Here is a 13,591-nt window from a genome sequence, read left to right on the forward strand (position 1 = left end):
GTTCCGATTGGACGTCTGCGAGCGTCGGGCATCGCGATTGGACGTCTGCGAGCATCGGGCATTGTGACATCGCACGGCGGTAACAAATCGAAAGGCAGGAAGGGATCCGGACGCCAGCCGGACGGATGGGGCGAGAGTTTTATATGATTGATAGATAGATAGATAGATAGATAGATAGATAGATAGATAGATAGATAGATAGATAGATAGATAGATAGATAGATAGATAGATAGATAGATAGATAGATAGATAGATAGATAGATAGATAGATAGATAGATAGATAGATAGATAGATAGATAGATAGATAGATAGATAGATAGATAGATAGATAGATAGATAGATAGATAGATAGATAGATAGATAGATAGATAGATAGATAGATAGATAGATAGATACCGTTTTGTTTTCTCATTTATAACATTGTTTACAGAGTACTATGTTTACATATACTGTTGTGCTGCTGCAAGTAATTTCATTGTTCTAACTGGGACGTGAGAGAATAAAACTCTTGACTTGCGTCGCTAATGTGTGGGATAGAACTAGTGTACGGGTGATCGGTGGTCGGCGTGTACTTGGTTTCTCTTCACTTCCTTGATTTACATCGGGCCCATGTTAAAAAATGTTAGATTTTCAAGATTTGACAAAAATATAATGTTTAAAGAAACCAATTGATTCACTTTCTCAGGTGCGGGTCATCCCATTGGAGCTACAAAGACTCTTTGCCCAATTATTGCTTGCAGACCAGTTGGCAGCATCCACATCTGATCTAACTGATAGTTTTGGGTGGACAAGTAATGAGGTAAGTTGTTTGCAACTGATTTTCTCTTTCTTTTACAGAGTTTGGATAAGTAAAGTTAGTTGCAGCTGCTTGAATGGAGAAAAACATGCATGATTTATATTGCATTGCTTCCCTTTTCTTCCCAAAAAAATGATGAGGTTTGGGTCAATTGAAAATTTGAAAACAGAAGACAGAATTTTAAAGTAAGGCTATTTTTGATTGCAGAACCAAAGCAGATTAATTAACAGTATAATGTTAAATGGGTTATTTCTGCATAGTATATATCTCAGAGCAATTTTGAGAGTGGAAATTGATGATTGCCTTTTGTCTGGAATGGATGGATGTAGTTAAAGAGATTAGATTAAAGAAAGACTTAATGTGCTAGTGTAACTCAGAGGGTCAGGCTGCGTTTCTGGAGAACCTGGATGGGTGACGTTGCGGGTTGAGAACCTTCTTCAGACTAATTGAGTAAGTGGGAGAAATCTGGAAGAGGTGGGGACAGGATAAAGCATAGCAAGTGATACAGGTGAGGTTTTTTTTTTATGGCAGATGGTTGGACAAAGGCTAGAGATGAAAAAACAAAAACCGAGATAAAGAGATAAGGATAGAAGATAGACACAATGCTGGAGTAACTCAGCGGGTCAGGCAGCATCTCTGGAGAAAAGGAATAGGTGACGTTTTGAGTAGAGTCTCTTAGAAGCGTGAAATGTGAGGCCAGAGGAAGGAATAAAGGTGGAAGGGGATGGGTGGAAGTGGGAGGGGAAAAGGAAAGGGAGGAATAGCTGTAGGTTGTAGGGAGTGGTTGTTGGTTTGTTATCTAAAATTAGAGACATAATGGTCATAATGTTAGGTTGTAAGGTACCCAAGCGGAATATAAGGTGCTGTCCTTCCAGTTTGCATGTGGCCTCTCTTTGGAACTGGAGGAAATCCAGGACAGAAAGGTCAGTATGGGAATGAGAAGGGGAGTTAGAATGGTTAGAAACTGGAAGATCCAGCAGGCCTTGGTGGACCGAATGCAAGTTTTCGGCGGAACGATCACTCAGTTTACGCTCGGTCGAAGATTGGATAAACTGAGTTCTCCCAATGCAAGAGGTTGAGGATGACCTTGGAATGGAAGTTTATAAAATTGAGGGGCATGGATAGGATAGAATCTTTTTAACAGGACAAGGGAGTCCAGAACTAGAGGGCACAGGTTTAAGCTGAGAGGGAAACATTTTAAAGGAGTTTTGAGTGGTAACCTTTTCATACTGATGATGATGAATATTTTGAATACATTTCCTGAGAAAGTGATGGTGGCAAACACAATTACAACTTTTAAAAGGCATTTTGACGTACTTGAATTAGAAGGAGGAAGAGGATTCACTGATTCACTGATAATCCCACTTTCCAAGCCGCTTGAGGAATTGTTTCACCCGACGCCAGTGTTCCATCTTCACGGCAAGAGGGCCCTGAAAATCATCGGACTGGCTGCAAGGCCACAAATGGGCCCCGACCTCGGGTGTTTCAGAGGAAGAGGACTTAACTTTCTGTTGCCTTTCCCCACAGTGGGCATTTTTGATTCTGTTGTGGGGGGATGTTTGTGTTGAACTCTATAATGTGTTGTGTCCATTTTCTTTCTTTATTTATTTTTAACCTTTTTCTATGGTTTGTATGTAAATTTATTATTTAATTTATGTAAAGCACTTTGGTGTCAATGCAAGTTAACTTAAAATGTGCTATATAAATAAAGCAATAATAATAATAATAATAATAATAATAATAATGCAGGCAAATGGGATGTGTGGATGGGCATCTAGGTTGGCATAGACAAAGTGGTCAAAAGGTTCCTTTTTCGTTGATTCTATCAGTATGAAGTTAGGAGATGACTAAGCATGACCGAAGATGCAGACTTTCCGGTTGCTTCGTTAGTCGGGTGAATTTCACGGAGAGTTCAAGAAAGCGGGGCTGAGCTGGTAGAATGAAACGATGGGAGGATGCGTAGATGATTGGAAACAAAGGATACAGTTTGTAATAAAATAGTGTGGCCACAGAGTGATACTGTACATAAACTTAAACCTCATGAATGGGTAATGAAGTATGTAACATTGATGTGCTGCCATCCTTGAAAGACCTTCAATGATCTGTTTCTGGAGGAGGATTGATTTGAATGTGCAATTAAATGTTTAAATTATTTTACAGGAAACCAGTCAGCATGATGTGCAAGAATTAAATCGAATTCTGTTCAGTGCACTGGAAAGCTCTTTAGTTGGAACCTCTGGTCATAACCTCATTAATAGACTGTACCGTGGAATAGTTGTTAACAAGATATTATGTGAGGAATGTGACAACATTAGTGAAAGACAGGTGAGAAATAGTTATTTATCACAAATGGTAGCATCACACTTGGAGTTGATTTCTATGAAGCGATACCAATCAGCAGTTCAGATAACTAATATATATTAAAATGGAAACCCTGTCAGGAAACCAGATATCTTCTATGATAAAAAACAGGGAAACGAGTTGAGCCCCATATGAATAAAACTAAAATTGGAACAGTTTAGTGGTGTTTTGATTACTAGGAAATGGAAGATGCAGGAAGAAAGACTGCATTACTGTAGCATCATGGAATGAAAGAATAGAGAAGGAAGCTAAATGATCTGTTTATGTCAGCATGATAGATTTGATTTGTTGCTTACCCTGCAATGCTCTTTCCTTATAGGCTTAGTATTTTTCAACTCGAAAAAATGTGTCCTGATTATTCCATTGCCAATGTCAATGGTTTTAATTACTTCTGCTAATGTGTTCATCTGAGAAATATGAGGTCTCTCTAACTGAAAGCATGTCTAACTGAGCCTGTCGAACTAAGCCTGAGAAATATGAGACCTATCTAACTCGAGCTTGCCTAACCTCATCACGCTATAACTTTATTTAGTCTCTTGCATGCTCTTTCACGCATTGATGCCCGGAATTTAACGCAATGGGTGAGGTTTATCCGCCAACTGTTCTCAGTCACTGGCTGTGGTTGGCCCTTCTCCTTCTGTTACAGAAGGCTTGTCTTGCTGTCCTAAATGATGGCAGGGCACCAGCAGTACACTGAAGTCATCCACCCCTGAAACACTTGAGAAGTTTTGACATCCACTGCCTTTGCGGGTTTCAAAGGTATAAGAGTTTTTTTTAATCTCTGAAATTATTTTACATGCAAAGACATAAAAATAATTTAAAACAAATCATTTAAAAAACAATTAGAGGTTATTAAACATTTTTTTAAAAGCTACTCCACTCCTCAGAAAATACTAAACTAAATTGAAGCTACTTTAAAAAAAAAAATTATCTTTGCCTTTTTTTAAAACTAGATGTCCAACAAACCCCAGTGAAATCAGTGAGATTACAAATCCTACACTGAGACTAACTTTTCTCTTCCACTATAAATGCTGGAGAATATCAGAAAGATTGAGATTTGCTGCTGGGATGACCATTGTAGAATTAATTTTTGAGTTGGCCATTACAGTCTGGATCTTCATGTTTGACTCTGTATGTGCAGAACTTTAATGCGTTCATTAACCAGCAAAATCTGGCCCATAATTAAAGATGAGACCTGCCAGTGATTTTACAAACCGTAACTTCCTCACTGTTTTACTCTGTTCTCAAATGCTGAGAATGCATTGGGATTGTTTAATACGAGATTAAGTTCACTTTCATTCTGCACCCTTTAAAATCAAGTTAAGTTCTCCACCTTAAAGCTATTCTTGGCCATGTTATTTTGCTGATAGTGCAACTTTTAAACTTATTAAATCTCCATTAAATGTTATTAAACCTCCATTTAATGTTTAAGCAAATCTGAAAACAGTCATTTATGAGTAACAAGGGGATTAATTTTGTTGTTGACCTGTTTCTGTGAGCACATGTTAATGTGACTGAAAGTCAGCCCTACACTGATTCTTGAGTTGTAAATGTCAGTGTTGTACTGGAAAACAAAATTGCAGGAACTGCCAAACCAGATTTTTTTCTGCCTAAGTCGTAATATGTTTCAGTCTTAAAGAAAGAGCCATTTAATATTTCCTACTATTAGAAGCACAAAAGTTAGCTAGCTTATATCATTACAAAAAGCTCTTGCAATCTTCAGAGATAATTTTTCCAAGAAAGAACGTTTATATACTTGGGGGCGCTCCTCTGTGTGCAGCCATGTCAGCAGTGCGTCAGTTTTTCCAGCTTTTTTTTATTTTTTAGTATGTTTTAAAGTGTGTATTTTGTGTTTCTTCGTGTCTTTTGTGTGGGGGGTGGTGTGGGGGGGTAAGGGGGAAACCGCTTCGGTCGCCTCCTCCATGGAGAGGCGACTTTTTCCAGGTCGCCTCCCCCGCGGCCTAACATCAAGGATCGACGCGGCCTTTCCCGGAGACACGCCCGGGGCTTCAGCGGCGGGCGCAGCGTGGACTCTCGATGTGGAGCGGGCGACCCTCGCTGGAGGGGAGCGCTCCGTTTCGCTGGCCCGGGGCAGCCGGCAGCCTGAAGTCGCAGCCTGAAGCCGCGGTCTGCAGAGCTCCAGCTGGTGCGGCGTCTACAGCCCGGGATCCCTCGTGGGGGACACGGGGGAAGAAGAAGCCATCACTGCCGGCCCGCGGCCAACTTCTACCGCGGGGCCGGCATGGACTTACCATCACCCCTGGAGGGGAGCTTCGACCGCCGGCCCTGCAGTCTACGGTGCTTCTGGCTGCGGCGGGGACTTTAAATCTCGACCGCCGGCCTGCGGCCTACAACAATCTAAAGCCGCGGTCTCCGGTGAGGAAGAGCCGATCCTGGACTGACTGGACTCTGGTCCTGTACACGGGGGGGAAATGGAGGAGGACTGGCCAAATTTTTGTGCCTTCCACCACAGTGATGAATGCTGTGGTGGATGTTTGTGTTACAGTTTTATTGTGTGTTCTTTATTATTGTACTGCTGCTGACAACCCAAATTTCCACCAACCCTGGTTGTGTGGCAATAAATTATATCTATCTATCTATCTATCTATCTATCTTATTAACCTGGCAGGATGTTAGCGCCTTGTTCTAGACAGAGCATTCATAGTCTTACTCTAGCAAGCCCAATCTTGCTCCTATTCTTATTTAAGAGTAGGAACAAGAGTGGGCTTGCTAGAGTAAGAGTTCATGCTTTTGCACCCACAAGGCATGCTGCATTTTTTCCCCCAATGTTTTTTCTTCTTTACCTGTTTTTTTTTTAGTTCTCTCTATGTTTTCTGTTTTTAAATGTTTTTCTTACCTAATGGAATTATTTTTTTCTAATGGAAATTATTGGTAGGAGGACTTTTTGGACCTGACTGCGGCTGTGAAGGATGTCAGTGGACTAGAAGAAGCCCTGTATGCCCTCTATGTTGAAGAAGAACATTTTGATAATGATAATCTCTATCAGTGTGGAAGGTGTGAGAAATTGGTTAAAGCAATTAAGGTAAGCTTGCATGGAATCAAGGTGCCATAGAATTAGCCCATTTGAGCCTCTATACTTTGTCAACGAATCCTCTTAATGACATTCTCCTGCTCTTTCTCCCAGCACTGGGCATATCCTGTGCCGGAGTATGGAAAGTTTTATTTTGAGGAAGGACTGCACACTGCTCCCAAAAGATGTTATAAATACATAAGGGAGAAAAGGGTAACTAGAGAGAGAGTGGGACCTCTCAGGAATCAAAGCAGTCACCTCTGTGTAGCCACAGGAGATGGGCAAGGTCCTCAATGAGTATTTCTCCTCTGTATTTTACCGAGCAGAAAGGCAGTAGGACGGAGGAACTTGGGGCAGTCAATGGAAGTGTCTTGAGAGCAGTCAGTGTTACCTTCGAAGAAGTACTGAAGGTACTATCGTGTATGAAGGTAGACAAATCTCTAGGGCCTGATCCGATATATCCGAGGACATTGCGGGAAACTGGAGAGGAAATTGCGGGAGCCTTGGTTGAAATTTACAAGTCGTCCTTAAATACTGGAGAGGTGCCGGAAGACTGGAGGGTGACAAATGCGCCTGTTTTCAAGAAGGGCTGCAGGGAAAATGCTGGGAACTATAGGCCGGTGAGCTTAACATCTGTAGTTGAAAAGTTACTGGAGAGTATTCTGAGGGATAGGTTATACAGGCATTTGGATGGGCAAGGGCTGATATGGGATAGTCAGCATGGTTTTGTACGTGGGAGGTCGTGTCTCACAAACCTTGAAGACGTGACCAAAAAAGGTTGATGAGGGCAGAGCTGTAGATGTTGTGTACATGAATTTTAGTAAGGCATTTGACAAGGGTCAGCATGGTAGGCTGCTTTGGAAGGTTAGATGGCATGTGATCCAACGGGAGATAGTTGAATGGATAGCAAATTGGCTCCATGTAAGTAAGCAGAGGGTAATGGTGGAAGGTAAGTGGTGTGCTTCAGGGTTTGGTGCTGGGCCCGTTACTGTTTGGCATCTACATCAATGATTTGGATGAGAACATACAAGGCAAGATTAGCAAGTGTGCTGATGATACAAAAATGAGTGATTTTACCGATAGTGAAGATGGTTGTGAAAGATTGCAGCATGATTTGGATCGATTGGCCAGGTGGGCAGAGGAATGGTTGATGGAATTTAATACAAAGAAGTGTGAGGTGTTGCATTTTGGGACGTCGAACAAGGGCAGGACCTACACAGTATATGGTGGGCCTCTGGATAATGTTGTAGAGCAGAGATCTAGGAGTACAGGTGCATGGTTCCTTGAAGGTCAAGTTGCAGGTAAATACAATACAATACAATACAATTTTATTGTCATTTGAGCCTCAGTGGGGCTCAAACGAAATTCTGTTTCCACAGCCATACAAACAAAGACAATTCCTAGACATACACACAATTTAGTTCACACAAACATCCATCACAGTGGACCCACTGCGGGCTTCATGGCCGTGGGAAATGGCCGTGGGACGTGGGACATTTTAGGCCGTGCCGGGCGATTTACGGCCCCGCTCCCCGGTCTAGAAGTCTCGAAGTTGGAGCCCCCGGCGGGCGCTGGAATGTCCCACGGCCATGAAGCAGTGCCGGGTGATGTATGACCCCGCTCCAGGTCGTTCCAACCCCGCGACACGGGCTGGAGAAGTCGCGTTGCGGGAGCTCCGGGAAGCAGTCTCTCTCTCCCCCCCGGACCCGCGAGCTCCCGATGTCCCAGTCCACCGGACCTGCGGCTGCGTTGCTGGAGCCTCCGAGCCCCAGGAGTCGAGTCGCAGCAGCGAGTCACCACCGCTCCCCACACTCCGAGGCCGGCCAGCCCCACGATGGTGAGTAGTCCGCAGCACCGCAGTCTCCCGAGCCCCCGGGTCGTTCAGGCTGGAGGCCTGAAGGATAAGGTTTACTTTGCCCTTCATCAGAGTATTGAGTATAGAAGTTGGGAGGTCATGTTGCAGTTGTATAAGACATTAGTGAGACCTCATTTAGAATATTGTGTTCAGTTCTGGCCACCATGTTATAGGGAAGATATTGTCAAGCTTGAAAGGGTTCAGAAAAGATTTACGAGGATGTTGCCAGGACTAGGGGTGTGAGCTATAGGGAGAGGTTGACTAGGCTGGGCTTCTATTCCATGGAGTGCGGGAGGATGAGGGGGGGATCTTATAGAGATGTACCAAATCATGAGAGGAATAGATCGGGTAGATGCAGAGTAGGGGAATCAAGGACCATAGGTCAAGGTGAAGGGGAAAAGATTTAATAGGAATCCGAGGGGCAACTTTTTCACACAAAGGGTGGTGGGTGTATGGAACAAGCTGCCAGAAGAGGTAGTTGAGGCTGGGACTATCCCATTGTTTAAGAAACAGTTAAACAGGTACATGGAAAGGACTGGTTTGGAGGGATGTGGACCAAGCGCAGGCAAATGGGACTCGTGTAGCTGGGACATTGTTGGCCGGTTGGCAAGTTGGGCCGTAGGGCCTGTTTCCACACTATCATTCTATGACTATGACATAAATAGAAATAATACACTAATGTAAATAGATGTTATACTTGTGAAAAAGAATTCTTGAACACTCATCAATTCTAAATCCATTTCCTAAGTATCTCAAGATGATGATTTTGCCTTTTTTAAATCTCCTAATTATCAAGGAATAACTGATTCTATAGTAGAAAATTAATTTATTTTATTTGTGAATTTCAGGCTTTAAAATATTGTTTGCAAATGGATTCTCAGCTAGTAAAGATGAAGATAAATCATTGAGATTGAAAATTAACTGGTGGATGAGTATTACTCAGTTTTTTGATTGTCAGGCAATTAGGAATTACCATATGAAATTTAGGATTGAAAGTACTGTCATGGTGCAAAATATTATTTCGTGGTTCATTGAATTGAAGTTAGTTATTTGTCATAGTTGCACTTGAATATCAAGGGAAAACACCCATTTCATCCAGTCTTTTTTTGCTTAACTTGACAAGAATGGAAAGGAAGCTCTGCATCTCGTAAATAGCTATCATAAATTGTCGTTAAGGATAACATTGCATTACTGGAGTGAAACTGCATATTAATGCATTTGATTACTGATATTTTTATTTCAACTTGCACACTTGTTATCTATTAAAATGCTATATTTTCATTTAGAGAATAGGGTAACCCATGGTTTGTTAATCATCAAGAATTCCTTGGATCTGACAATAACACCTAGAAAGGGACTGTTCGATAGATATCAATTCATCTTTGTGGATGTTCAAGGGAACATCAAGCCTTATCTATTTGTTGCTGACTGCAAAACATATGTCTTTCATTTGATTAAAATTAATTCTTAGTTGGAATCGGTGCACACAAAAACGGATTGAGGAGTAGGCTATAAACTGGAATTTCTGTGATTGCAAACTTGTGACCAGTAATATACCATAGGGATCCTTCTGCAATTGTACAGAGCCCCAGTGGGACCACACCTGGAGTATTGTGTGCAGTTTTGGTCCACTAATTTGAGGAAGGACATTCTTGCTATTGAGGGAGTGCAGCATAGGTTTACAAGGTTAATTGGATGGCGGGACTGTCATATGCTGAGAGAATGGAGCAGCTGGGCTTGTACACTCTGGAGTTTAGAAGGATGAGAGGGTATCTCATTGAAACATATAAGGTTGTTAAGGGCTTGGACGTGCTAGAAGCAGGAAACATGTTCCCGATGTTGGGCGAGTCCAGAACCAGGGGCCACAGTTTAAGAATAAGGAGTAAGCCATATAGAACGGAGACGAGGAAACAATTTTTCTCACAGAGATGTGGTGAGTCTGTGGAATTCTCTGCCTCAGAGGGCAGTGGAGGCAGGTTCTCTGGATGCTTTCAATAGAGAGCTAGATAGGGCTCTTAAAAATAGCGGTCAGGGGATATGGGGAGAAGGCAGGAACGGGGTACTGATTGGGGATGATCAGCCATGATCACATTGAATGCCGGTGCTGGCTCGAAGGGCCAAATGGCCTACTCCTGAACCTATTGTTTATTGTCTATTGTCTATCTGTGCTGGGACCCTTAGTGCTTGTCATACACATTCATGATTTGGATATGAATGCAGGAAATATGATTACATAGAAACATAGAAAATAGGTGCAGGAGTAGGCCATTCGGCCCTTCGAGCCTGCACCATCATTCAATATGATCATGGCTGATCATCCAACTCAGTATCCTGTACCTGCCTTCTCTCCATACCCTCTGATCCCCTTAGCCACAAGGGCCACATCTAACTCCCTCTTAAATATAGCCAATGAACTGGCCTCAACTACCTTCTGCGGCAGAAAATTCCAGAGATTCACCACTCTCTGTGTGAAAAAAGTTTTCCTCATCTCGGTCCTAAAAGATTTCCCCTTTATCCTTAAACTGTGACCCCTTGTACTGGACTTCCCCAACATCGGGAACAATCTTCCTGCATCTAGCCTGTCCAACCCCTTAAGAATTTTGTACGTTTCTATAAGATCCCCCCTCAATCTTCTAAATTCTAGCGAGTACAAACCGAGTCTATCCAGTCTTTCTTCATATGAAAGTCCTGCCATCCCAGGAATCAGTCTGGTGAACCTTCTCTGTACTCCCTCTATGGCAAGAATGTCTTTCCTCAGATTAGGAGACCAAAACTGTACGCAATACTCCAGGTGTGGTCTCACCAAGACCCTGTACAACTGCAGTAGAACCTCCCTGCTCCTATACTCAAATCCTTTTGCTATGAATGCTAACATACCATTCGCCTTCTTCACTGCCTGCTGGACCTGCATGCCTACTTTTAATGACTGGTGCACCATGACACCCAGGTCTCGTTGCATCTCCCCCTTTCCTAATCGGCCACCATTCAGATAATAATCTACTTTCCTGTTTTTGCCACCAAAGTGGATAACCTCACATTTATCCACATTATACTGCATCTGCCATGCATTTGCCCACTCACCCAGCCTATCCAAGTCACCTTGCAGCCTCCTAGCATCCTCCTCACAGCTAACACTGCCCCCCAGCTTCGTGTCATCAGCAAACTTGGAGATGTTGCATTCAATTCCCTCGTCCAAATCATTAATATATATCGTAAATAGCTGGGGTCCCAGAACTGAGCCTTGTGGTACCCCACTAGTCACTGCCTGCCATTGTGAAAAGGACCCGTTTACTCCTACTCTTTGCTTCCTGTCTGCCAGCCAGTTCTCTATCCACATCAATACTGAACCCCCAATACCGTGTGCTTTAAGTTTGTATACTAATCTCTTATGTGGGACCTTGTCGAAAGCCTTCTGAAAGTCCAGATATAACACATCCACTGGTTCTCCCTTATCCACTCTACTAGTTACATCCTCGAAAAATTCTATAAGATTCGTCAGACATGATTTATCCTTCATAAATCCATGCTGACTTTGTCCAATGATTTCACCACTTTCCAAATGTGCTGCTATCCCATCTTTAATAACTGATTCTAGCAGTTTCCCCACTACCGACGTTAGACTAACTGGTCTGTAATTCCCTGTTTTCTCTCTCCCTCCCTTTTTAAAAAGTGGTGTTACATCAGCTACCCTCCAATCCTCAGGAACTACTCCAGAATCTAAAGAGTTTTGAAAAATTATCACTAATGCATCCACTATTTCTGGGGCTACTTCCTTAAGTACTCTGGGATGCAGCCTATCTGGCCCTGGGGATTTATCGGCCTTTAATCCATTCAATTTACCTAACACCACTTCCCGGCTAACCTGGATTTCACTCAGTTCCTCCATCTCATTTGACCCCCGGACCCCTGCTATTTCCGGCAGATTATTTATGTCTTCCTTAGTGAAGACAGAACCAAAGTAGTTATTCAATTGGTCTGCCATGTCCTTGTTCCCCATGATCAATTCACCCGTTTCTGACTGCAAGGGACCTACATTTGTTTTAACTAATCTTTTTCTCTTCACATATCTATAAAAGCTTTTGCAGTCAGTTTTTATGTTCCCTGCCAGTTTTCTTTCATAATCTATTTTCCCTTTCCTAATTAAGCCCTTTGTCCTCCTCTGCTGGTCTCTGAATTTCTCCCAGTCCTCTGGTAGGCTGCTTTTTCTGGCTAATTTGTACGCTTCATCTTTTGTTTTGATACTATCCCTGATTTCCCTTGTTATCCACGGATGCACTACCTTCCCTGATTTATTTTTTTGCCAAACTGGGATGAACAATTGTTGTAGTTCATCCATGCAGTCTTTAAATGCCTTCCATTGCATATCCACCGTCAACCCATTAAGAATCAATCGCCAGTCTAACTTGGCCAATTCACGTCTCATACCCTCAAAGTTACCTTTCTTTAAGTTCAGGACCCTTGTTTCTGAATTAATTATGTCACTCTCCATCCTAATGAAGAACTCAACCATATTATGGTCACTCTTGCCCAAGGGGCCGCGCATAACAAGACTGCTAACTAACCCTTCCTCATTAGACTGCTAACTAACCCTTCCTCATCAGATGGCACAAGAATTGGTAATGGTGTTGATAGTGAGGAGAATAGTCTTGGGTTACAGCATGATGTTGTTCAGTGCATGGGATGAGCAGATGGAATTTAAGTGAGAAAATGTGAGATGATAAATTTTGTGAGGTTTGATAATATGGATTGATAGCATGGATGGGACAGGTTTGGAGGGATATGGGCTGGCAGGTGGGACTAGTGTAGTTGGCACATGTTGGCCGGTGTGGGCAAGTTGGGCCGAAGGGCCTGTTTCCACGCTGTATCACTCTATGACTCTATGATAAGGGCATGAGATAGAAAAAGAAGAGGGGTCTAAAGAGTATAGAGGAACAGAGGGATCTTAGTAAATAAGATCAAGGATCCCTGAAGGTGACCGTGCAGGTAGGTAATAGAGATTTGTTTAGAGATGTAGTGTGGAAACAGGCCCTTCAGCCTACTGAGTCCAGGCCGGCCATCGATCATTGTTCACACTAGTTCAATGTTATCCCACATTTGCATCCTATGCACTAGGGGCAAATTACAGAAGCCAATTAACTTACAAACCTGCATGTCTTTGGGATGTGGGAGGAAACCAGAGAAAACCCACGCAGTCACAGGGAGAATGTGCAAATTCCACACAGACAGCACCCAACGTCAGGATGGAACCTTGGTCACTGGCACTGTGAGGCAGCAGCTCTACTGCTGTGTCACTGTGCTGCCCTGGTGAAGAAAAGGCACACAATACTTCCTTTCGTTGCCCAGGGTATAAAATATTAGAGCTGGGCGATTATAGTGCAACATCATAACACATTGGTCAGATCACAGCTGAACTACTGTGTACAGTTCTGGTCACCAGTTCTGGAAGGATGTTTGGTTTAGTTTAGCGATACAATGCGGAAACAGGCCCTTCGACCCACCGAGAACGCGCCGATCAACGAACCCCCGCATATTAATACTATCCTACA

General features: G+C 42.9%; 1 protein-coding gene across 2 annotated transcripts in view; it reads left to right on the forward strand.

Moving 5' to 3' along the window:
- usp40 (ubiquitin specific peptidase 40) overlaps window positions 1-13,591 on the forward strand; it is a 151,460-nt gene that overhangs the window by 26,655 nt on the left and 111,214 nt on the right. For both annotated transcript variants that reach the window (XM_033024378.1, XM_033024377.1), the window contains exons 4-6: window positions 688-801; window positions 2,959-3,123; window positions 6,056-6,202. In XM_033024378.1, coding sequence (XP_032880269.1) covers window positions 688-801; window positions 2,959-3,123; window positions 6,056-6,202 — 426 coding nt within the window. The remainder of the gene's footprint in view (window positions 1-687; window positions 802-2,958; window positions 3,124-6,055; window positions 6,203-13,591) is intronic.

The sequence above is a fragment of the Amblyraja radiata genome, chromosome 7, assembly GCF_010909765.2.
Source record: "Amblyraja radiata isolate CabotCenter1 chromosome 7, sAmbRad1.1.pri, whole genome shotgun sequence".
Lineage (NCBI taxonomy): Eukaryota > Metazoa > Chordata > Chondrichthyes > Rajiformes > Rajidae > Amblyraja > Amblyraja radiata.